Raw genomic sequence first — 27,232 nt, forward strand, 5'->3', positions numbered from 1 at the left:
CCGTGCCTCTGACACATCCTGGCTGTGTGACCCTAGACCTATCCCTTAAGCCTTTCAGGATTTCCTGGCAATTCACAAGGACTCTAAGTGTCAGAGCTGGTGCGACTCTGCACTAGTGTAGGGAGTGTCTTCACTGGGACCTCACTGTAAAACAACCCCCCATCTATGCCTTGTAAAAAAGGCTGAGTCAAAGGATAGATGGTTCAGAATGACCTCGAACCCTGCACGGGGAGGGGTGGAGGGGTGGAGAGGTGGAGAGGCAGCTATCCTGCTAGGGTGCAAGCTGCCCTGGCTGAAGCATTCCAGGGACCATGGCGAGGGGCAATGTCAAGCCTGCAGAACTCTGGGATGAAACAACAATGACACTCTACGAAGCCACTGGGCTCCGAGCCATACGCCTTTATTTCCCTCTCCAGTTATCCAAACACAACAGATCAGAGTTTACCTACTGCTGCTAGGTAAACGGCCTGAGATAAACTCATCTTTACAGGCATCTTTGAGCCTGAGATTTTCCCTTCTGATTCACTGTCCCAGTTTGACCTAAGCAAAGATAAACATACCAGAAACGAAGCTATCGACATTCAGTTATAAAGAAGCCAGTACTTTGAAGAGCCATGGAAAGCAAGTGCTGATAAAAGGCCCTGTCTGGTCACTCTCCTGAATGCCACTGAGAGGTGGACGGGCAACCCTCCTAACTTCTGTTGGCTTACCTTCAGTCTCACATCCAGTCACTCCCTTCTTGAGTGCTTGGCTCTGCCCCCCCCCCAGCACTGGGCTGGACTGAAAGAGCCTCCGTTTGTAATTCCACTGATAATTCAGAGAACGATAGGTTCATCAGCACACCTTCAGGCATTACACAAACAGCAGCTAGTCTTATTCAATTACTAGCACATCACCAAGTGGCATTGGGACAAGCTACCATGTCTCCTTCTGATACTCTCCCTTCAGCATCAGAAATAATGGAACTCTGGCCAGCTGGGTGGCGCAGTAGATAGAGTACCGGCCCTGGATTCAGGAGGACCTGAGTTCAAACCCGGTCTCAGACACTTGACACTCACTAGCTGTGTGACCCTGGGCAAGTCACATAACCCGCATTGCCCTAGAAAAAAAAGAATAAATAATGGAACTCAATATCCCAATGTTCAATAAAGTAGAAAAAATAAATTTCTTAAGAAAGAACTCCTTGTTTGATCAAAAACTGCTGGAAAAAGTAAAAAGCTATCTTGCAGCAATGAGGCTTAGCCCAGCCCCTTATACCACATTCCACAATACCTTCTAAATGAATACATGTCCTTAATATTAAAGATCAGACTATAAAAAAATAGAAAAGAAAGAGATCATAGCTGTCAAGAGGAGACATATTCTTAACCAAATGAGAGAGGCCCTTACAAAAGAGAAAATAGATAACTTTGAGCACATGACACTAAGAAGCTTCTGCATAAACAAAAGTAATGTGACAAGTAGAAGAAGGTGGAATAGGGAGGAAAATATTTGTATCAAATTTCTCGGATAAGGGCTTGGTATCCAAGATGTATCTACATTTACCATGTCTAAATCTAGTTCTAGATGTATATGACCACAAGCCATTCCCCAATAACTAAATGATCAAAAGATACAAACATGCAGTTCTCAAAAGAAGAATTGCAAAATATCCACAACCATGTGAAAGAAGGTCCAAATCACTAATAAGAGAAATGTAAATGTAAATCAAAGCAACCCTGACCCTGACAACCACACTAGTACACATCTGGTGAGGCAGTGAGTTGGTACAACCATTTTGGAAATCAATCTGGACTTATGCAAATAAAGTGACTAAAGAATCCATACCCTTTAACCCAGAGATACTAAGCCTTATACCCCAAAAAGGTCATTCATAAGAAAAAAGTCCCCATATACACAAAAACATTTATAACAGTACTTTTTGAGATAGAAAAGAATTAGAAACAAAGTAAATGTCCATTGATAAGAGAATGGCTAAACAAATTGTGGATGGAATATTAGTATAATAATATTCCATTGCTTTCATAATGCATTCATACTTTCAGCTATTTCCCAATTGATGAGTATTGTTTGTTTGCAGTTCTTTGCTACTAAAAAATGCTGCTATAAATATTTTTAATATATGGGACCTTTCCCTTATATCTTTGCCCTTCTTGGACTATATGCCAAAATGGTATCACAGAGTTAAAGGATATGTATGTTTTCAGTGACTTTTTAGCATAATTACAAATCATTTTTCAGAACTGTTGGATAAATTTGTGGCTCCACCAAAAGTGTATTCGTGTACCTATCTTTTCACAGTCCCTTCAACATTTACCATTTTCATCATTCTCAATATTATGAGTGTAAGCTGAAGCCTCAGAGTTGTTTTAATTTGCATTTCTTTTTTTAGAGACTTGAAGCATTGTGTCATGATTGTTGATAGCTTACAGTGTTGCTTTTTACAAACTGCCCCTTGGTTAGTTTCCAAACACTTAAGAAGACTTCCCACTTCTTGTCAAAGAACATACAATTTAAAAAGGAAGAGTGAGGCAAAAATTCTGCTTATATTTGTACTGTGACAAAAATATTGAATGTTTCAGCCTTCTGTGATAAAGAATGAGTGTATTAATACAAAAATATTTCAGCTTTTTTGTGGTGGCTAAGAATTGGAAATTGAGAGGAATGTCCATCAATTGGGGAATGGCTAAATAAGCTGTGGTATATGATTGTAAAGGTATATTATTGTGCTATAAGAAATGACATGCAGGACGATTTCAGAAAAACCTGAAAAGACATGGACTGATGCAAAATGAACTGGGCAGAACCCGGAGAATATCATACACAGCAGTAACTATTGTTCGACAAATAACTATGAATGACTTAGCTATTCTCAGCAATGCAATGATGCAAGGCAATCCCAAAGCACTCATGATCAAAAATGCTATCCATTTCCAGAGAAAGAACTGATGGAGTCTGAATACATACAGAAGCATACTATTCTTCACTTTCTTTTTTTGTTGCTTTGTTTGAATTTTCTTCCACAAAATGACTAATATAGAAACGTTTTACATGATTGCACACGTATAACCTATATCAGACTGCTTACCATTTCAGGGAGGGAGGAAAGGAGGGAGGGAGGAATAGAATTGAGAACTCAAAAAAAATTTAAGTATGTTAATTGTTTTTATATATAATCGGGGGAAATAAAATATTAAAAATGAAAAAACAAGTGTGATAAATACAGAAGTATAGACACATGCAAAATGAATTAAACAGAGCCAAGAAAGCACTGTACACAATGAATCCCAAAATGCAAATGGAAAAAACCCCAAGTGAATGAGGCAAAATTACAAAGAATGCCAATGACACCAAAGAAGAGCTGTGAGAAGGCACGGCCCCTTCAGCCTGCCCCTCTGGACAGCTGGGTGGTCCACGAGTGTAGCACATATTTTCAGACTTTTTTAATGTAATGATCAGTTACACTGATTTTCCCTCTTTATTTTTGCCTTTAAAATATTTGTTATAGAAGATGAGTCTTAGAGAGGGAGAGAGATATTGGGAGAAATTATGGTAATGTAAAAATACAAAATATATCCGTAAAAACTTCTTAAAAATACTTTCCCTTCATGTTCACATAATACATGCATCAGCATTTTCAAAATACGCATTCAAAATACATTAAGACACCTCCCACCCTCAGACACACACATTTATATTTAAAAGACAATTTCAGTCCTTTGTTTGATTGTCTGAAAAAGTGCCTCCTAAAAACACATTGGCGAGGGCAGCTAGGTGGCGCAGTGGATAAAACACTGGCCCTGGATTCAGGAGGACCTGAGTTCAAATCTGACCTCAGACTGTTGACATTCACTAGCTGTGTGACCCTGGGCAAGTCACTTAACCCTCATTGTCCTGCAAAAAAAAAGCAAAACACAAAAAACCAAAAAGCAACAACAACAAAAAAACACATTGGGGGCATCACTATGGCCCCCCAAACACAGTACCTTATAGTAACCCTGATGCCCTTCCAGATTTCACCAGGCTGTTCTACAGGAAAAAGCCACGCAGCCAGTCATAGCATGAAGTTCTTCCCTAAAGACTTTCTGACCTGAGAAACACAGTCAGACTTTGAACACTGCCCACAGGCTTTTGAGGAACTATAGTCTCTTCCACACCAGGGTGAGGCATCCAAGGGGATTTCCATGCCACTATACCAGGCTCTTTCTAGAGTTTGTTTTTAACTGGGGAAAGCCTTGCTTTATAGAAAACTTTGCTGAAATGGCCATTCTTGGGCAAGGGATGCCAACATTTAAATGGCCTTGGATGGATCTGGGAGCTTATCAATGTGGCCATTCCCCCCATTCAATCGGAATTCAGCCCAGTGATATGTTTTCATCTGACGCCCTTCTTGCCCATATCCTACCTCCATAAAGCCTATCTCCCCACTATTCTGGGGGCCTTCCCTTGGCCTTGTGCCCTTTCCTGAGAACAAAGTCCAGGCTGACCATTTAGCTCTCATTTTTTCCACCTGATATAACCAGCACAATGTGAAACAAAGCTCTGCACTCTGAAGCCCTCTGGTCATCCACATGCTATGTGGGGGAGGGGGGTGCCTCTGAGGTCCTGGAAGGAGTCAGCATTCATTAACTGACCAAATTCCTCTGAGAACCATACACTTAGCTTATCTTGATGGAGATTTCCAAGCACAATCTCTCCCTCCGTGTTAGGCCAATTTCTAACACAATCATTTACTTGTACCCTTTACTCAATCCAATTATATCATCAAATCTTTATGGAGCCCCTCGTATTTGGAGGCTGGAGGAGCAGAAAGATTGGGCCTAGTAAATAATGAGCCCTTAAGAAATCCTTTATCTCCTTTCTAAAATAACTGCATTCATAATCATACCGTTCATTGATTGCATCTAGCAGCTCCCCTCTATGGATTGAATGCTCCATCACGTCACGCCGGGCAAAAGCCCTGTCAGGAAAGAGGGGGAAAAATTGAACATCAAAATTAATACAATTCAAAAGGGTACATTGTTACCCTTCTAATCTTATTTACATAATACATAAAGAAAATGCAAAGTTATTTTCACGGAACCTGCCGTATTATGAAAATAAATTCTTCTCTAAAAGAAATTAATCAAAACACAAGACAAAAAAACAAAAAACCCTCCAAGCCAAGTTCACAGGCCAAAGCGATGCTATGACTGACCGTCCCCTGACCTCCACACCCCACGTCCAATCTCCACACCCTCCTCACTTTCAGCCCTTCGCATCCCTAGCTTCCTTAAAGACTTTGCTCACATGCCATGTCCTAGGAAAACACATTCCTTTCTCCTTTAGTTATTAGTCTTTTCTCCATTCTCCTCAAACTAGGATTGACATGCTTATCTGTTTGCTAGCTCAATCACCAGAGAGATCACAAGTTCCTTGGGGGAGGCCAACGTTTTAGTTTTGTCTTTGCACAGTATGGTGCCTTACAAGTAACTGGTACTTTTAATAAATGTCTGTTGGAATTAAAGTAACTAAAACAACCACAGACTTTGGCCCAGAGATCCCAGTGCTAGGCATATGCCCCAAATAGATCAATGACCAAAGAAAAGGACCCACATTCCCCAAAATATTTCTAGCAGTATTTTTTAGTGGCAACAAAGAACTGGAAACAAAGTAGATATCTAGTGATCAAGGAATGGGCAAAGAGGTTATGGTCCATGAATGTAATGGAGTAATAATCATTGTGCCCATAAGAAATGATCAGTGTGATGAGCACAGAAAAGCACTAGAAGTCTTCTTTCAACTGATGCAAGTGCTCCCCAAGCTGAAAATGCTGAAATGGCTTCTGGGGAAGATGACTCCCAATGACTCCCATTTCATACTAAAGCTAATTTTTTTCCAGGTACTTCTTAAGCTACCTATTCTTCTTAAACATCTACATTATAGCAGACACTGGATGAGCTAAAAACAACTGTCTATGCTTTCAGACTGTTTTGTCAGAGTGCCTTTCCATACTTGCTTGGATCAATCAGGAAAACATATTTCTTAAAATTATGAGTTGCAATGTTCTTAGTATTTTTCTCCCTAATGCCAAATTTGCCCACAGGATCCGAGTTGGACAAGAATTCAGAGCTCACCTAGTCTGCCCAGATATGACCTACAGTCCCCTCCAACAAGGGGCCGCCCAATGTTTGCCTGAGACTACCAGCTCCTTCAGAAGATATCCCAGTGAATGTTTGCTGTATGTCTCCAATTATGGAAAAGTTCTAGCTTAAACCTCACCCCAGCCCACCCAGTTGAGGCCCTGGCATGAAGGCACCACCCCCAGGCACAGTCTGTGATTAGATTAAGAGAAAGCCAGAAGTGGAAAAGCCCTCACAGCCTAGTCAGTCTAGACACTTCATTCCACACAAGGGAAACATGAGCCTCACAAAGAGGAAAAGACTTGACCAAGGTCACCCAGCAACACATGGGAGGTAGAGACTGAAGGCCCAGAAGTCTTCACACTACCAGATCAGAGCTTCCTCCACTCCACCAACAATGGGGTAAGTGCCAGCCCTCACCACACCCCCAGACAAAAGTTGGCCAAACGATCTGAAGAAAAAATCCTGAACAGGACAATGTGGAGAAAAATGAACAATAAGTATGCTGCTGGAACTCAAATAAATTGCAGAAAGTCATCTGGAAATGAAAGTCAGGAAATTACAAAGTATGTGAAGTTTGCAAAATCAGAACTTGAGTCTTCAGGAAAATTTTGTTTTATACAAGGTTCCTTTTTGTTTTCACTTCAGAAAGTGACCATAAACTCAACTGCTCAATGCACAGGAGCCCAAGGCTCCTACCTGGCAAGAAGATAAACTTCCTGCCCTGGCAGCAAGGAGATAATCACTCAGCCACTTCTGCCAGGAAGAAGCTTTGCTTCTGCTCTTTTGCTCTGACCCAGAGATGGGGCAGAAACTGGGGAGGTTGTAAAGACAATTCTGTAATAGAAGCAACTAGAAAAGCCAGGCCATGGCCCAATCACCACAGGGACCTGGGCCTGCCAGAATACTGACTCTCCGTGGCTACTGCCGGTTTTCACTGCAGCTGTGGACATTTCCCAAGCCCTTCAAAGCCTACCAGGAAAGAGATCGATCTTGGTCCCTAACAGTTAAGGCTTCATTCCACACCATCAAATGGTCTTGTTTCCTGGGGCTAATGACACAGAAGGCATCTGTCCTCTGTGTTCCAAGGTTCAAACTCCTTTTTAAGTGGGGCTATATCATGGTAATCATCTTAAGAAAATGGAGAAGAGCCAAACAAAGGAAATTTGCAAGCTGTCTGAAAAGCAAAATGCAATGAATGGCATCTTAGAAAATGCCAAACTGTTTTTGACCAATTGAGGGGCAGTGCAGCAGCCACATACACGCACACACACACACACACACACACACACACACACACACACAGAGGCTCAGCCCACACCAAGGGCCCAGTTATCCAAGGCTCTCCTATGGGAGCATTTCATTATTTAAGTACAAAGGAGTTCAAGCCCTGAAGGACCCTGTTTTCAAATTAATTCACAACTAAGGGCCAGATCTCTCCAGAGCTAGAGAGGCCACAGGGCCAAGGGTAGAACACAAAAGAGGCTTGATTCACTAGGTAAAGTCAATAGGATACTTGAAAAGAAAAAGCCAATGTGCGATTTGAAACTGGACCCCTTCCCCCTCCAAAAGAAAAATGTTGCCATGAACAGCACGGTAACCTCCGATAGAAAAAAATCTTTTTCTAGTGGGGTGGAAGGGCATACATGCTACTTTCACCCTGGAGGAAACAAGTATAGACATTTGGACACAGAGAGATAAGGGACAGAAAGCACTTTGAACCTTAAAGTGTTTCATAAATAAAAGTTAACTCTTAGTAGCCTTCCTCTGCATGTTATGTCATCATTTGACTAATTAGAAAACACAGGCCTAGGGGGCAGCTAGGTGGCGCAGTGGATAAAGCACTGGCCCTGGATTCAGGAGGACCTGAGTTCAAATCCAGCCTTAGACATTTGACACTTACTAGCTGTGTGACCTTGGGCAAGTCACTTAACCCTCATTACCCTGCAAACAAAACAAAACAAAACAAAACAAAAAACCATAGGCCTGGAAAAGAAATTTAAAATAAAGCTCTACAGAGTGGTATCTTTTTATTTCTATCAATCAACAAGATATATCAAGAACTTACATTCATGGACATTATATAGACATATATGTATATATGTGCCTAGACTGATTAGTAAACACACACACAAAACATGGCGGAACAGTGTGTAGAATGTTCCACCTGTATCCTATCTTGGGCCCAAACAGAATTTTGACTTTAAACACCATCAGAAGCTGGACATGTGATTCAATTTTGTTGTTCAGTTGTAGTCTACTCTCCATGACCCCATGAACCATAGAATGCCAGGCCCTTCTAGCCTCCATTATCTCCCAAAGTCTGTCCAAGCTCACGTTCATTGTTGCCATGACACTCTCTACCCATCTCATCCTCTGCCGCCCCCTTCTCCTTTTGCCTTCAATCTTTGTTTTGGTTTTGGGGTTTTTTTTTGGTTTTGGCCAGGCAATGAGGGTTAAGTGACTTGCTCAGGGTCACACAGCTAGTAAGTGTCAAATGTCTGAGGCTGGATTTGAACTCAGGTCCTCCTGAATCCAGGGCCAAGTGCTTTATCCACTGTGCCACCTAGCTACCCCCAAAATGTATTTTTGTTTTTGTTTTTTTGTTGCCTTCAATCTTTCCCAACATGGCGGTCTTTTCCAATGAGTCCTATCTTCTCACCATGTGGCCCAAGTATTTAAGTTTCAGCTTCAATATTTGACTTTCCAGTGAATAATCTGAATTGGTTTCTTTAAGCATTAACTGATTTGATCGTCTCCTTGCTATCCAAGGGACTCTTAAAAGGCTTCTCCAGTAGCATGAATCAAAAGTGTTGATTATGTGAGCATTCAGCTTTCCTTAGCACAAAAAATTCCCCATGTGAAAACTCCCTCTCTCAGTCAGCACCTTCTCCAAAGGCACGGTGCTTGTTGTTGTTTGTCCTTCCATCTCAAAGAGGACCATGACATCAGAATGATGTCATAACTTTCACTGAATTGGATTTAAGTAAGGAAGGGCTGTGCAAGGTCACCAGCCTCACTCTCTCCTCCAAAGCCATATGGGTCCAGTGGCAAGATATACATCAGGATGACTGGAGATGGCCCTGGATGTTTAAGGCTATTGGGGTTAAGTGACTTGCCTAAGGTCACACAGCTAGTAAGTGTCTGAGGTCAAATTTGAACTCAGATCCTCCCAAATTCAGTACCAATGCTCTATCCACTGAGTCACCTAGCTGCCCCACCTTCTCTGCAACTTCTAGTTTTAGAGAGATACCCAGAGCTTCATTTGCCCAGAGTCACATAGCTAGCCTGCTATTCCGTCCCCTTTATGCCTCTGCCTCCTATGCCCCTTCTTCAATATCCAGATCAAGTATCACCTTGTGTGAGAAGCCTTTCCTGATTCTCCCAACCTCTAGCATCCACCTACCTACCTTTTATTGTATATATTTCTATTGATTTCCTTCCTACTTAGACTATAAAGACTTAGGTCTTTATTGCCTCAACCACAAGAATGTAACTTCTTGGGAGAGGAAATTGTTTCATTTATTGTACTTGGATCCCCAGGATCCCCAAGCACAGGGCTCGTCACAGAGAGGGCCTGAGATAAATACTTGCTGATGGGCTGCAAGAAATAGGGAGGTTATAAAGAAGGGAGAAGGAATGAACAAGTTTGGTCTGGGGTTCGTTTGAACCCGTCTCCACCAACTGTGAGCTCAGCACCCTTTGCCACATCCCCACTGCTGCTTCCTGTGGCTCTTCTGAACGGACATTTCATTCATCAGCCAACTAATTGAAGTGCTACTTACTATATTTTCCACCAGAAGTGACTGGTGACTTTGATGGTAGTCAGTTTGGAATCAGCTGTTTGTGCCTGGATTAAGTGATGGAACAAAAGTTCAAATCAATGTCAAATGAGAAGAAAAGATCAAGGTGAGAAGACACAAGCATTTAGAGCAGCGCCAAACCAACCAACTAAAGTGATCTAGGCACTCCCCGAAAGGAGATATTGACAAAGTAAAAGCATTTGACTCAAGCCATTTCTTAAGGTCCTCAAAGCCAGGAAAAACAGGTGCCATCTCGAGGAGGCTTAAAAACCTCAGAAATCTCATCTGGTAAACAGCATCCCTGGGCCAAAGGCAGAACATCAGCAGCCAGGGGCAGCAAGGAGTATCTGTCTCTGCTCTCGTGGTTAGTGAGTCTAAAAAAAAGTTGAGACTACCGATTCTTTAAAAAAATAATAAAAGACAATGGAAGATTAAGAAATGGTATTATTACCACACAAAAAAATCCAGCAAAAGCCGGTTGAGAGACAGAAAGACACGGAGAGAGAGAGAGACAGAAATAGAGAAAGGGACAGAGACAAAGAGAAAGAGACAGGCACAAAGAGAAAGTCACAGAAAGAAAGGGGGATAGAAAAAAGAGATGAGAGGACAGAGAGAAAGAGAAACAGAGAAAGAGAGACAGAGAGGTACAGAGAGAGGGAGAGAATGCAGTGAACTTGCCAAGAAACACAAGTAAGCCAGAGTCTCCTCAAGAGTCCCCCACAGGAGGGGAAGTAGGAGGATGCAAAGAGATGTGGAATGGAACAGATGCCCCTGGGGTTATTCTCCAGTGCCTCCACCAGCATGTGATCTTTACTCCCCTTCATACCCACCTATCTGTTGCACTGTGAGGGAGCAGAAGCAAGAACCCTTGGGATTCCTGAGAGCTAGACCTGACCAAACTACATGCAGAAGTCAATGAAAGAAATACAATAGTAATGGCTTGGATCTGCTGCTTTTCTAGCTCTCTCAAGAGGATGATTGATCAGAAAACAATGGAAAAGTTTCGAGATGGGTTTTTTACCTCCTCCCTCAAAGGAAAATGGACCAAAGCAGCAATCACTGACCCATAGGCCTATTTTGTCATCTCAGTGAAATTATGAGGATGGTCTTGGTCAACTGCTGTACATACACCACCGGGAGCTTGGCCATCAGCCAGTGGCTTCCCCTTCATTTCCTCATCTCATGACATTTTTGTGGGGAATAAATGAGATTATGTATGGAAAGTGCTTTAGTGAGCCTTCGAATCAGCTTTGGTTATCATTGCCATCTCACAACCGTCTGCACCAGACCCCATCTTCCCAGGCATAGAACTAACAGAAAAGTGGAGAAAATATGAGATCTTGCTTCAGCTATTGTGTGTTGGGGTTACAAAACAGCCTTTAGTCTTGAGGAACAAAGGACAGCTTCAAGGCCCTCCTCCAATGGGGTGGATCCTCATTTGTGACATGTGACATGAATGAAAGCAGTTATTTATGCCAGATGTGACCATGGAGTTAATTTGGTTCAGTGATCCCCTTGGAGTCACCACCAATCAAAGCAGACAACAGGGAGATCACTGGGGTCACAGAAAAGCCATCCTGCACAGAGGGTGAGACAAAGAAGGATTCCCAAAGGATTGTGTTCCCCTTCCCAGAGCACCCTGTCCTGATTGCATCAAACCCTGAACACCACCAGGGCCAATCTGGAGCACAACTCTTAACCATTTCTGTGCTGTGGGCCCCTGGGCAGGCTGGTGAAATCTATGGACACCAAATAATGCTTTTAAATGCATAAAATAAAAACCAGAGAATTACAAACCAATCATGCAGAAATAGCCATCACAATATTTTAAAAAAACAAGTCCACAAATCCATTGCTTAAGAACCCCTAACCTAGAAGAATCAACTTAACCATTGGCATTGAATAAAAATGTATACTGTACTTGCACTTGGGGTGACTGAAAGGGAAATCCTATGTCTGGAAATTCCCTTAAATGTGAGGAGCTATAAATCCAGCTTAATTAGCTATACTTAATTATTTAAGTTTCTGAAAAGCATTTTAATATAAAGAGGACAAAGCAACGTGCACACTGCTCGGGTTAGGAGCCACGGTGTCTATGGGTATCTGGAGACACATGGTGGGCATGCACTGCACACAGCTAACCAATGACCCGGACCCAGAATTGAGGAGGAAGAGAAGGTACAGAGAGGTGATATTTGGATAACTTCATGGTGCTTCCGATGATCCCAACTGGTCAGTGTCATGAAAACCTACTGTCTACTTGGCAATCTTTGAGCAGTTTCATGAGCTCAGAAAAATCCAAACTGCAGGTGATTCCAAGGCGATGGGAAGATTTGCAGCAGGTATGAGGAGGTGCAGAGTACCAGGGACAGTTGGGGAAGGATGAGGGCATACAGCTCATTCCTCAAGGTCACCCCTATCTCTCAGCCTCTTCCCTCCTTTGTACACCTCAAGCAAGTGGCATTCCCCATCTGCTCTGTTCCCTCCACTGAGCATTCCCATAAGCCACCCTGCACCTGGGACCCCCTCCCTCCTTACTTCTACCGGCCCCTAAGACTTAGAGTCTTCCTTCAAGGCTCAGCTCAGATACAGGTTCCTAGAATCAAGTTCCCCTAACCCTAGCCACTGCTCAGATGGGAAGGTTCTCTCCATTGTCACTTGCCTCATATTACTTACACACACACACACACACACACACACACACAGAGTAGAGTCCCACATTCATCACTGGTAAAGTTCACTGGAATGGAGACACACCATCAACAACTGCTCACTGCTTAGAGGAAAAAGCCACTGTGAAGGAAGTCTGAAGTCTCGGATTATTTGGGAGAGCAAGAGGGAAAGGTTACTCTCAAGAGCCTAGTGAGGTGGTATTTCTACTTGAAACCTCATCCTTTCCAGTTTCAGTTGTGGGGAGTTACAGAGCACTGGGCCCAATGAGGTTGAAAGTAGCTGCTACAGCCTGTACTGTATGCGAGATCAAGGGGCTTAGGCAGCTCGATCCAGTTGAGGTTTGAGAGAACCCGAGCTCAGCAGGAGGGGCTGGGAGGCAGACATGCACAACAACAATCCAGGCTTGCTCTTGCCTTGCCAACCAGTGCAAAGAGTTCAGCAGTCACTTTACCTTTTCATCTGCCCAGGGAAAGACAACATCGATTCTACTTTGGTTCTCTCCATTCATTATTAGGGTTAGGCGCCCTAAGCCAGCTTTGGTCCTCACACCCTTAACTCTAATTCTGCTTTGGCCTTTGTGCCTTGACTATCACAGCACTGCACAGCCATAAACACCTAAGCGTAGGTGAGAGCAAAGGCACAGGAGCCTCAAGCCAAGCTAAGGCCAAAGGGTAAACAAAGCACCGGCTGTATCTTCTTTTTTGTTTGTTTTTTTGTTTTGTTTTGTGGGACAATGAGGGTTAAGTGACTTGCCCAGGGTCACACAGCTAGTAAGTGTCAAGTGTCTGAGGCCTTATCTTCTACAAAGCCAGGAGGCAACCTAACATTCCACAAGTACTGCAGGCATCACCATCTCCTTCATAACAATGAAATTCAACCACCTCCTCAGATACCCACAAGCATGAGCCTCCTCCTCAACCTTCTTTTTTCAGGTTCTCTCCCAAATCTTACCCTCTTGGTCCCTCTTTCCTTCACATTTTCCTTCTTCCCTTGGCTTCTGTGATGCTGACTTAGTCCTAGCTACCTCAAGGTAAAATAGGGACCACTGACCAGAAGTCACAGCAAGGCAGATTTGAACATAAGGGGTAATTCCCTAACAACTCGAGTCATCCAGAAATAGAATGGTCTATGTCTACAGATAGCAAACCTGTCTTTAACTGGAGGCCAAAGGCTTGTTGGAAAATGTCCTAGCATGGAGGTGTCAAGCTGGCCGAGGGTTTGGCTCAGATTAAAATGTAACTGGGAAATATTTAACCAAAAAATCTAAATACAATCAAACATAGATAATGTTAACATGTGGTTTTTAAAATCTCTATGCCTTTCAGGGATCCTCATGTACTAAACCATACATAATGCCCTGTTTCCATTAGAGTTTGATACTGATGGTGTAAAGGGCAATCACAGCCTTGGGGAGGGGGGGCAAGGAATGCCTTCAGCGGCTCCCTCCTACACAGGGATTCTAACTCTATTCAGTGCTCTGCTTTTCTCTTGCTGCCTCAGGCACTAACCTTCCTTAGGAGATAGAGGCCAGCCTTCTCCCCTACAAGCTCCCTCTCTTGGAAAGGCCTGGCCTTTTCCAGTCCTTCTCTCTCTTCCTAAAGGACAATGACTCCATGTCATGTCCCCCACAGTGTCTATCCAGTACAAGGCTAAGAACACTAAATATTTGAGCTAGAGACAAGTTGGGATCCACAAAGCATTCTACCACATACATTTCTGTTGATCAAATGCAGTGTCCATAAATAAGATCACAGACTTAGAGCCAGAAAGGACCTCGGAGGTCATCTGCTCCAGCCCCCTCATTTCACAGATACAATAACTGAAGCCTAGAGGTGAAGTGAAAGTGACTTGCCTAAGGTCATGCCATTAGTAAGTGGCAAGGCTAGGATTTGAATCCTAATATAAGAACCAAATATATGTTCCACTTAAAAAAACCTTAAATGTGCCCCTACGATATGATAGTCACATTTAAGAATGCACTTGAAGCTTTTATTCATTTAAAAAAACTCATTGTGCTTGTGATGGAATACTATTGATGAGCGAGCAGGATGCTCTTAGAAAAACCTGGAAAGACTAAAACGAGCTGACACAAAGTAAAATGTACTGTGTAACAGCAATATTGTAAGATGATCAGCTGTGAATGACTTAGTTATTCTCAGTACTACAATGATCCAAGAGAATTCTGAGGGACTGATGATGAAAAATGCTATCCATCTCCAGAGAAAGAACTGATGGTATCTGAATACAGGTTAAAGTAGAAATTTTTTTTAATTCATTTTTCTTGAGGTTTTCTTTTACAACATGACTAATATGGAAATGTTTTGCATGACTAAACATGTATAACATATCAAATTGCTTGCCTTCTTGACTGGGGCGGGGGGGGGGGAAGAGGAGAAAGGGAGGAAGGGAAAGAATTTGGAACTCAAAGTTTTAAAAATGAATGTTCAATACACACTCAATTGTGTGGAGTAATCTATCTAAGCCTGTAGGAAAGTAGGAGGGGAAGGGGATAAGGAGGGAGGGGTGAAAAAAGGAGGACAGAGTGGGGGAGGGGCAGTCAGAAGCAAAACACTTTTGAGGAGGGATACGGTAAAAGAAGATAGAAAACAGAATAAATATCGCGGGGAGGGAATAAGATGGAGGGAAACAGTAAACAATAGTAACTGAAAAAAATTTGAAGCAGAGACAAGAGTAATGTAAGATATGATTGGTGATGATTGGAGAAAGATGAGGATTGATTGATGAAGAGGACTAAATGATGAAGATGAGGACTGATTGAGAATGATGACGAATGATGATGATGGGACTTACTTTGCTGGGCTAGTGTGAAGAAAATTCTTTGTCAGATATAAGGTCCTATATAAATGTTATCTATTACTGTTGTTGCAATAATGAACTTCATGGGTTTATTTTAAGGAAAGTTCTCTTTAAAGCACTATATAAATGTAGTTTACTATAAAAAAAATGATGAGCAGGGTGCTATCAGAAAGACCTGGAAGGAACTGCATGAGCCGATACAAAGTGAAATGTACTGTACACAAAATAACAGCAATATTGTGAGACGATCTGCTTTGAATGACTTGGTTATTTGCAGCAATGCAATGATCCAAGACAACCCTGAAGGCCATATGAAAAATGCAGTTCATCTACAGGGAGAGAACTGATAGTATCTGAATATAGATTGAAGCATAATTTTTTTGTTATTTCCTTGATCTGAAGTTTTGCTTTTAATCTGATTTCTTTCACAACCTGGCTAATGTGGAAATGTTTTGCGTGACTGCTCATGTGTAGCTTATATTGAATTAATTGCTTGAGTTCTTGGGAGGGGAGGGAGGAAGAGAATTTGGAACGCAGAGTTTTTTAAAAACAGAATTTGTATTTTACATGTAATTTGGGAAAATAAAATTCTAAATATAAATATAAAAATTAATGTTAAAAATGTTTTACATGTAATTGCGGGAAAACAAAATACTAAATTTTAAAAGAAATAAAATAATAAAAACAAATATCAATAGTAAATATATCCATTTATCAAAGCAAAATAGCAACTAGAAACTGGAAGGGTTCTACAAATTAGAATATGTAAGGCTCAATGAGCTTTTTAACTAAGAACAGGATAAGATCTCAGCTCAAACCAGGAGAAAGAACATCACAAAGGGGAGTATTCTCTAGAATCACAAGCGCTGGAGATCAAAGAATATGATGACATTTCTTGGAATTCCTTCTTCTTATTGTTACTGCTGCTGCTGCTTAGTCAGGTCCCATTCTTCCTGACCCCATTTTACTGAAGTGGTCTGCCATTTCCTTCTCCAGCTCATTTGACAGACGAGAAACTGAAGCAAACAGGGTGAAGTGACTTGCCCAGGGTCACCCAGCTAGGAAGTGTCTGAGGCCAGATTTGAACTCAGGGAGATGAGTCTTTCTGACTCCAGGTCCAGCAACCAGCACACTGCTCAGCCCATCACAGGCACCGGCTGAACTAAAGTGAGCTGAATTCCTCACACACAATCCACTGCATCGTTCACAGATTCTTCAGTACCATCAACTACTCCACCTTCCTGTGTCCTGCTCCTTGCCCTGGGTGAGCCTCGTGCTCCATCTGCCATCTTCATGATTTCCATTCTCCTCCTGAACCTTGGAAGTACAAAGTCAGGACTCAAGGTTGTCCACTTAGCATATAGAAGTGTGCTCCAATTCCTGCCAGGCACATTTTCAGGACCAGTTTTGTGTTACTGCCTATATGATACAGTAAGATTGTCTGGGCCACCCCTAGGCCCCAAATCGACCACAGACCAGTCAGAACTAAAATTCCACTGTCAGAACTGTGTTCTTTTGCCATCACAAGCATTTGCCTTGAAGATGCCAATACCTCTAAGAGGAATCAATCAATAAGCATTATGCAGTGTCCACCATAATGCCAGGCCCATAAATAAACCATTACATCAGTCATCTCCCCGTGACTATCTTCTGAGGGGGAAATAGGAAGGGCTTGAAGTATTTTAAGTACATTTTTACAACCACCCCCACAGACCTCAAGAACAGAAAGGTATGAAGAGCAATGAATTAATTAATACGGGAAGCTAGCTGCTTAAGAGCTAAGCTAGGAGAGCAAATAAGCTAGGGACTGAAAACAGAAGACAACACTGGCCCAGGAAGAGTTGGGAGGCCAGAGAAGAATTAGAGAAGTAGCCTCTGGAGAGGGCCTGTGAAAAAATCAACAGATGTAGGGAATGAGTGAAAAGGGCAGATGAAGCACCTGGGTCAGACTGAGTAATGACGTTTTTCTACAGACTTCTACAGTCAGAAAGGCAAGACTGCCTGGGAGGGTATGGGAATGGGATGTCCAGCTCAATGCATTAAGTCTCATAGTGCATGCTGGCAGGTTTGCTCGGGGCTGATGTTCCCGAAGTGGACCTCAAATTAACTTGCATGTTCACTGACTGATATGGTTGTGGATTATACTACTACAGATGGGGTGGACGAAAGGAGGACTGCTAGAAAAGTCAGTAAGAGAATGAGGTGATGGGGCTTTGATTTCATGCCTTGGGCCTTTGAAAAAGAAAAATCTTCCCTATACACACACCCCTAGCCCCTTGGGACCTTTGAGGGTCATAAGAGCCAAGAGCTGAGATCTACCAAAGAATATGAAGGCTCAAATACCAAGGAGTAGCCTACTTTGTCACACACCTGGTTTCTCTCCTCATGCTCACCAAGGCAATTTGCTTCCCCAGACCCTATATTTAATAAAAAATTTGCACAAGGATGGACAGACCTGAATCAAATCAATTGAAATCCCTAATCAGAAAGCTTCCATTTAATCCATCCATCCAAAGAGCATCTTCTCCTTGCCTGACATAACCTTACTACATAATATTCCCAACCCAAAGAAAGATGGAAGCTGCATTTGAAAAGCCTCCTTGAACAAGTAAGGGCAACCATTTCATACTTTTCAGACTAAACCTTCAGCTACAACAGAACATGATGTCCTGCTTTGGCAAATCCAGTTTTACAACTTCGCTTTGGAAAACTAATTGAAGACAGAGGGAGGGAGCCAAGATGGCAAATTAGAAACAACCCAGTTGAACTTTCTCAACATTTCCCTTCAAAGAACTTCAAAACAATGCCTTGAAACAAATTCTGGAGTGACAGAACCAACAAAAGGTGAGGGTGAGACATTTTTCCAGCCTATGAAAACTTAGGAGGTCAGCAGGAGAAGTTTGTGACACCAAGGTGGAAGCCTGTCTGGAGCCCACACAAGTGGCTCAGTCCAGAAATGGTAAAGGGGTCAGATAATTGGTGAGAAAGAGATTACAAGTGACCCTTTGCTGGCACTTGGTATGGCTGGCACTGAATGGCCTATATGAAATTCTGAGTCACAGTTCCAGGGGAAGAGAAAAGATCTTGTGATAAGTAACAAGGAAACAGGGGCTTTGGTCACAGATCCAAAGTCAAGAGGAACACTAGTACTAGCACTTTGCTGCAGGAGCCCTTCCTAGGTAAAGACCAGAGCACAGTGAGAACAAGAGAGCAGGGACCACACCTCTCCCAGGATAACACCTCCTTGGAATCACTGAAAACTTGAAGATGCTACCAGAACTAGCTCTGAAAATAACAGCATGGAAAAGACTGAAGCTTGACACAGAGCCTCCCCACCCCAAAGTGACAAGAGCCCAATAGGCTGGAAAAATGAACAAACAGAAAAAGCTTGACTATAAAAAGCTACTACAGTGGCACAGAAGACTAAGACACAAACTCAGAAGACAACAATGTGAAAACAGAAATAAGGAAAGCCTCAAAGAAAAATGCTAATTGGACCCAAACCCAACAAAAATTTCTGGAAGAGTTCAAGAAAGACATAAGAGTGGCAGAGGAAAATTGTGAAAAGAAATGAGAGTTATGTGAGAAAATGATGAAAAGAGAATTAACAGCTTGGTAAAAGAGGCACAAAAAATACTGAAGAAAATAACACCTTAAAAAATAGAATGGTCTAATGGTAAAAGAGGCATAAAAATTACTTTAGAAAATAACTCTTTTAAAAGCAGAAATGGCCAAATGGAAAAAAGAGGTGCAAAAGCTCACTGAAGAAAATAATTTCTTAAGAATAAGAATTGAGTAAGTGGAAGCTAATGACTCCATGAGACATCAAAAACAAACAAACAAAATCAGAAGAATGAAAAAATAAAAGAAAATGTGAAATATCTCATTGGGAAAACAACTCACCTGGAAAATAGATCGAGGAGAAATGTATTAAGAATTATTGGACTATCTGAAAGCCATGGTCAAAATAAGAGCCTAGACATTATATTTCAAGAAATTATTAAGAAAAACTACCCTGATATCTTAGATCCAGAGGATAAAGTAGAAATTGAAAGAATCCAACGATCTACTATTGAAAGAGATCCCCAAATGAAAGATCCCAAGAATATTACAGCCAAATTCTAGAGCTCCCAGGTTAAAGAGAAAATATTGCAAGCAGAAAGAAACAAATATCATTGGAGCCATAGTCAGAATTACACAAGATTTAGCAGCTTCCATGTTAAAGAGAAGAGGGCTTAGAATATTATACTGCTGAGAACAAAGGATCTAGGATTACAACCAAGAATAATCTACCTATCAAAGTTGAATATAATCCTCCAGGGGGGAAAACATATATTTAATGAAATAGAAGACTTTCAAGAATTCCTGATGAAAAGACCTGAGCTGAATAAAAAATTTGACATTCGGGTAGAAGACTCAAGAGAAGCATAAATAGGTAAACATGAAAGAGTAATCATAAAGAACTCAATAAAGTTGAACAGTTGGCATTGCTATATGGGAAACTTATACATGTAACTCCTAAGAACTTTGTCATTATAATGGAAGTTAGAAGGAGTCTACATAGACAGGGGGCATAGGTATGAATCGATTGTGTTGGGAATATCTCAAAAAATGTATGGGTAAAAAATAGGGATGCATTGGGAGAAGGCAGAGGTAGAATGGGAAAATTTTTCTCACATAAAAAGGTGTACAAGAAAGAACTTTTATAGTGAAGGGGAAAAGGGGAAAAATTAATTGATGGGCAATGCCTGAATCTCACTTTCATCGGAATTGGTTCAAAGAACTGAGAGAGAGAGAGAGAGAGAGAGAGAGAGAGAGAGAGAGAGAGAGAGAGAGAGAGAGAGAGAGAGAGAGAGAGAGAGAGATGGATATTAGAAATCTATTTTATCCAATAGAGAAATAGGAGGGGAAGGAAATAAGAGATATGGAGGGAGGGGGATGATCAAAGGGAGGGGGATTAAGGGAGGCAGAGTTCGGAAGCAGAATAGACTTTTGAGAAAGGACAAATAGAAGAAAATAGGATGGAAGGAGATATACTGTAATCATAACTATGAATGTGGATCCCATAAAATGGAAGCAGATAGCAGAATGGATTAAAAACCAGAATCCAACAATATGTTGTTTATAAGAGACATACCTGAAACAGAAAGACACACACAGAATTAAAATAAAGTGCTGGTTGGGGGAAGCTAGGTGGCACAGTGGTAAAGCACTGGCCCTGGATTCAGGAGGACCTGAGTTCAAATCCGGCCTCAGACACTGGATACTTACTAGCTGTGTGACCCTGGGCAAGTCACTTAACCCTCAATGCCCCGAAAAAATAAACAAACAAATAAAATAATGGGCTGGCACATAATCTAATATGCTTCAGCCGAACTTGTAAAAAACGCAGGGATAGCAATCATGATCTCATACAAAGTAAAAGCAAAAATATACCTAATTAGGGGCAGCTGGATGGCTCAGTGGATAAAGCACCGGCCTTGGATTCAGGAGAACCTGAGTTCAAATCCAACCTCAGAGACTTGACACTTAACTAGCTGTGTGACCCTGGGCAAGTCCCCATTGCCCCACAAAAAAAATAGACCTAATTAAAAGAGATGATTAAGTAAACTACAATTTGCTAAAAGGTACCATAGACAATGAAATAACATCAAAATGTTTATAGCAAGTTTCTCTGATAAAGGCCCCATTTTTCAATTATATAACAAGCATAGAAGGGAGTCAAATTTATAAAAATAAGAGCCATTCTCCACTTGATAAATGGTCAAAGGATATAAACAGGCCATTTTCAGAAGAAATCAAAGCTAACGATACTCATATGAAAAAATGCTCTAGATCACTACTGATTAGAGAAAAGGCTAAGTTAAAATAACTCTGAGGTACCACCTCACACCAATAAGAAATGACAAATGCTGGAGGGGATGAGGGAAAATGGGTACACTAAAGAACTAGTGAACTGAGCCAACTATTCTGAAGAACAATTTTCAACTGGGTCCAAAGGGCTATAAAACTCTGCATACTCTTTGCCCCAGAAATACCACTACTAGATCTATTAAAGAAAAAGGAAAATGATCTATCTGTACAAAATATTTATAGCAGCTCTTTTTGTGGTGACAAAGAATTGGAGAGCAAGGGGATGCTCATCAACTGGGGAATGGCTGATTGTGATGGAGTACTATTGTGCTGTGGGAAATAATGAAGGGGGTGCTGTTTCACAACAACATGGAAAGACCTATGTGAAAAGATGCAAAGCGAAATGAGAAGAACCAGAAAATCACTGTGCACAGTAACAGCAATGTTGTCATGATGATCAACTTACGAGACTTGGCTACTCTAATCAATACAATGGTCCAAGACAGTTCCAAAGGACTAATGATGAAAAATGCAATCTACCTCCAGAGAAAGGACTTATGGACCCTGGATACAAATTGAAGTATAATTTTTTCACTTTATTTTTCTTGCTTTTTTAGAATTATGACTAATATAGAAATCTGTTTTGCATGATTTCACATATATAGTTGATTTCATACTGTTTGCCTTCTCAATGGGTACAGGAGGGATGGGAGGGAAAGAATGAATTTGGAACTCAAAATTTAGAAAGAAAAAACTTCAAAAAGAAATAAATAATAAACTTTGGGGAATCTGGAAAAGAAAAAAGACTAAAGTGAGTCAGACTCAGAATGTTACAGCTTAAAGGGACCTTGGATATCAAACAGTCCATTACCTTCATTCAAAATAGGGAAGCTGAGGTCCACATCAGTAAAATCGACATGCCCAAGGTTGCACAGCAAATTAATAGCAAAGACAAGGCCAGGAACCAATCCTCTTGCCCCTTGAGCTCTCACCACTGCACCACACTGCCTTATATCATGGGTAAGTGAAATGGCACTAATTAATATTAATTCTTCAAGGAGATATATGCCTTTTTGTAGAGATGGCCTGGAATAGTAGATAAAAATGTTGGATTTCTAATTAGGAAAATGTGGGTTCAGATCCTCCCTCTGACGGTAGCTATGACACTAGGCCCCTACTCAACCTGACCATGGCTGAGGCAACTACCCAAGGCTTATCTCCTAACCCCAGCTAGCTTATCTGTACTGGTGAGTTTACCTGGCTAAAGTCATTGATCCCACAGTCTTTGGTTGACTGTCAAGTCCAACGAGTCAACATCAGGGGGAACACATAGGCCTGACTTTCACCTCAAGAAGACCAGCATGGCAGCACTGAGGAAATCCATTCTTCGGCTATCATCTCTCCTTCAGGGGCAGCCCAGCTCCTGTTCTGCTCACTTTCATCATAGATAAATAGGGATCACAACACTTGCACTGTCTACCTCATGGGGGAGGGGGAAATGGGAGGTAAGAGGAACACGTGGGAAACCTGAAAGCCATAGAGAAATGGAAGCCCTTAGTCCACCTCTCCCGTGAGCTTTGTGGCTGTACAGATGTAGCCAGCCACAGAAAGTCAGCTGTGAAAGGCTGCCATTTCCCTTCTTGTGTTTTTCTAGAGACGAAAAACCAGGCATATGGGTTAATACTTGTCGATGGCTTCTTGGCCATCTGATTTTTAACAGAAGCACCATCTGTCATCTCTGCCATGCCCTTTGTAATCCTTCCCTCTTTGTAATATAAAGATCGATCCCTGTGTGCCTTCATAGCGGTCACTTTTACAATACCCCAGAATATTTCCAGTCGTCTCTGGAGGTCTGATGCCATAAAATTGTCTAAAAATGCTAAAAATCAGATGAACTTTCAAGGACTCATTATATGTGCAGAACAGAAACTTGGCAGATGAGCCCTGAAATCACACACAACCCATGGTATTCCACCTTCCATGAGGCTGTCAATTACAATTCTCTCTCACATTTTCTACAACCTGAAGTGATATCATTAGGAAGAGAGGAAGCTCCTGATTTTTCTTGTAATAATCAATCAAATCATTTATTAAGAACTTACTATATACATGTTCAGTAACAAGCTAGAAATTGTACAGAATACAGGGCACTTTCACCTCTTTGGTCACATAGGTTCACAACCTCTAAGTCATTCTCTTCTCTTCAATATTCACCAATCCACATAGGGAATCAATTTCCAAATCCCGTCAATTCTATCTTCACAACATTTCCATGTCATTCCATTCTCTCTACTCACAAAGCTATCACCCTAGTTCAAACCCTCACCACTTGAACTAGCATAAACACTTTTAATTGCTCTTTCCATAGATGTTATCCTCTCTGATCCATCTTCTGCATAGAAAAGAGCTTCTGAGAGATGTTACTATCCATAGAGGATCCAGCTTCATCTTGAATTCTGTGCAGATTATCCTCTAAGACAGCAATAAATACCTTTACTAAGCAGACGTCTACCTGTTTGATGGGATGTTCCTGATTTTAAAGGAAATTCTTACCACCCTATGAAAGAAATCTTCAAGTTATAAATAAGAGAAATGCAAATCAAAACAAATAGGTTTCTGCTCCCACCTGCAAACTATCAAGAATGACCAATGATGGGAACAATCACTGCTGGAGGGGCTGTGGAGTGACCCACTGATATACTGTGGATGAGGCCAAGATTCTGTCCAACAGCTCCGGGAAGAAACTTGTTATTACACCAAAATACTTACAGCAACACTTTTTTGTGGCAGAACAGAACTGGAAACAAAACAGGTCCCCATCAATAGGGGAAATAAAATAGGTGCCCATCGGATGAGGAATGGATAAGTACATGAACAGAATGGAGTATTACTGTGTCATAAGAAAATTTTATATACATATGTATATGTGTGTGAGGAAAAACATGGAGATGCATGGAAAGATTAGTATAAATGAATGCAAAGTGAATCAAGCAGAACCAAGATAACAATATATACAATGACTATAACAATGAAAAGGGGAAGAAGAGCCCCGCAACAAAGGAAAATGAATGTTGTGAGATTTTAAGGACCAAGATAACCACAAAGAAGGGACCCAAGGGGGCAAGTCTCTCACTCCATTTTTTGTATCTAAGTGGTAGACTATGGGTGTGGAACCCAGACCTCATAGAACATGAGACTCAGTTGATATGTTGGTTAGTTTTGCTGAATTACTTTGTTTCCTCTCTTTTTTTTATTATTATAAGAAGAGACTCTCTGGGGAGGAGAGGGATATATTTGGAAATGAAGGTGACATAAAAACCAAAGATATCAGTGACATTTTAAGGGCATTCAAAGCTGTAGTTCCACTTCATTTGATCACATACCCTGGCTCAGTAACTCCAGTGGCTCCCAAGTGTCTCTAATATGAGGTACAAAGTCGTCTGTTAGGCACTGAAAGCCCTGCCCAACCTGGGTCCTTCCTTCCTTTCCAGTGTTCCTTTGTTTTGCTCCCCTCCTTAAACTCAGCTGGCCTAACTGTCATTCCACACACAGGAAACTCCCTGGCCTGTCCCTGGCCCATCCTTGCACCTGTCTCCATGCCTTTGCATTGGCTGTCCCCCATGACTAGAACGCCCTCCTTCCCCCCCCCTCCTCTTGGGTCCTTGGTTTCCAAGACTCAACTCAAGGACCACATTGCACAGGAAGCCATTCCTGACCACCCTGGCTCCCACTGCTAGCAGGGCCCTCCCCCTCCTGAAACTACCTTTTATTCACTTCGTCTGTGTCATATAGATACTTAGAGAGGGTGTCCCAAAAAGTCTTAGTGAAGTTTTAAGCTTTAAGACAGAAAAACTGACGATCTGATTTACACCTTTTCAGAAGGTGTACCAAAAATAAAGCTTCTATCTTAGCAGATAAAAGTGAGAAGCTATTCCCAGGCAACCAAAGACTAGGGACCAGAAAGAGAAATAAGCAGCCATTGGGGGAGGGCAGAGGGGAAGAGTGGTGTTTAATCAAACAGCATATCTGCAGGGAGATGGAAGTGCAGAAGTGCATTCTGTTCATTAGACAGCATGAGACACAAGCTACTGGGCGGCATCTTTACACCAGGATCCAAGTACCTTTGGCTTCCTTCCTGACTCAGCTCAGATGCTCCTTCCCCTCTAAAGAAGGCTATTTTCCATCGACCCCATACATATCCCATATGTAGCGATTTATGGACACGGAAAGGAAAGCTCTTTGAGAGCAGGGATAGTTTTGCTTTCTTATATACTTGGTGCTTGGTACAATACCTAACACAGTGATAAATGCTTAAATGACTCATTCTTCTATATAAAAAAATTCTACAGCATCTTTTTCCCCCTAGAAACTATATGATGGGGGCAGCTAGGTGGCCCAGTGGATAAAGCACTGGCTCTGGATTCAGGAGGACCTGAGTTCAAATCTGGACTCAAACACTTGACACTTACTAGCTGTGTGACCCTGGGCAAGTCACTTAGCCCTCATTGCCCTGCAAAAAAAAGAAACTATATGATGACATAAATTTAATTCTTTAGCTTTGTGCAGCATAGGGATACTTTTCAGGTGCTAAACCATCTCTATCAATAGGTGCTGGGTCAATGCCATCAGAAAGGGAAGGGAATCCTCGTTTATGAAATGCCTACCATTGGCCAGGCACTACAATTATCACCTCATTTGATCCTCACAACAACCCTGGCAGGTAGGTGCTATTGTTATCCCCATTTGACAGTTAGGGAAACTGAGGCCAACAGAGGTAAAGTGACTTGCCCAGGGTCATAAAGCGTCTTAGGGTGAATTCTAACCCAGGTCTTCCTGACTCCAGGTACAGTGCTCTATTGTCTGTACCACTTAGCTGTCTTCTTTTTTTTTTTTTAATTTCATTTATTTATTTATTGCAGGGCAATGAGGGCTAAGTGACTTGCCCAGGGTCACACAGCTAGTAAGTGTCAAGTGCCTGAGGCTGGATTTGAATTCAGGTCCTCCTGAATCCAGGGCCGGTGCTCTATCCACTGCGCCACCTAGCTTCCCTCACTTAGCTGTCTTCTACAACTTTAAGGGACTAAACCCATTGGCTAGCGTCCAAGATGGGCCAGTTATTCCAGAAAAGACATCTCTGTGGCATCTCAGGCCTAATATGAATGGTAACCAAAGGGACAAAGTTAGGCCAGATGTCTGAAAAAACTTCCTAACATTCTGAGCCCTCCCAAACTTGGCCATCTCTCCCACCCTACCTCCTTTGAGGTCTTCGAACAAAGGACACATACATAGTTGCTTGGTATCCATGAATAGTATTCCCAGGGGCGGGGGGAGCTTGGTTGGACTAGGGAGCCACCAAGGTCCATCCCAACATGATGATTCTGTGGCTTTATTTCTCATGTGTTCTATTTCCCTACTTATTCAGTACTTCAGAAATGTGTGATTTCACTGATTTGGCACTGCCTTTCCCCAGTGCAGATCACTACCCCTTTAATTTCACAGTAAATAACTTCAGGAGTTGTTGGGGCTGGAAATATTCATTCCCTGCATTCAATGTGATGATGAACCGCCACAATTTGCCTAGGCTGGGCCTCACACTACAGAGAGAGTAGCCATCACTAGGCTGGTCATCAACTGAATTGAACTAATACACTTAAGTATAAAGTTGGGGTTAAATTGAATTTTAACACAAGACAGGAGAGACCAAGTGGCTCATTTGAAAAAGGCCCAAAAAGTGAATCCAATCTGAGGGTGCCTTCACTGAAGTGCCACATCAGGAACAACCAGGTAACGATGCCACTGCATCCCACCTTGGGCAAAGCACAGCAGGAAGGCCCTGTGTGCTGTTCTGACTGGGCACTACATTTGAAAAAGGGAGATTGGCCCAGATTTGAGGACACTGGAAACCAGGCCATTGGCAGGGCAAAGTGAGGGCCTTTAGCCTGAAGCAAAGAAGAACTGGGGGAG

At 41.9% G+C, this 27,232-nt stretch overlaps 1 protein-coding gene across 2 annotated transcripts in view; it reads right to left on the reverse strand.

Moving 5' to 3' along the window:
* KLHL13 (kelch like family member 13) overlaps window positions 1–27,232 on the reverse strand; it is a 153,856-nt gene that overhangs the window by 87,123 nt on the left and 39,501 nt on the right. The window contains exon 2 of one of the 2 annotated variants that reach the window (XM_043974136.1): window positions 4,889–4,960. The exons of the other annotated variant lie outside the window; for it this stretch is intronic. Within the exon in view, the coding sequence (XP_043830071.1) occupies window positions 4,889–4,938 (50 nt within the window). The 5' untranslated portion in view covers window positions 4,939–4,960. The remainder of the gene's footprint in view (window positions 1–4,888; window positions 4,961–27,232) is intronic. 2 annotated transcript variants of the gene reach the window in all.

The sequence above is a fragment of the Dromiciops gliroides genome, chromosome X (assembly GCF_019393635.1).
Source record: "Dromiciops gliroides isolate mDroGli1 chromosome X, mDroGli1.pri, whole genome shotgun sequence".
Taxonomy (NCBI): Eukaryota; Metazoa; Chordata; class Mammalia; order Microbiotheria; family Microbiotheriidae; genus Dromiciops; species Dromiciops gliroides.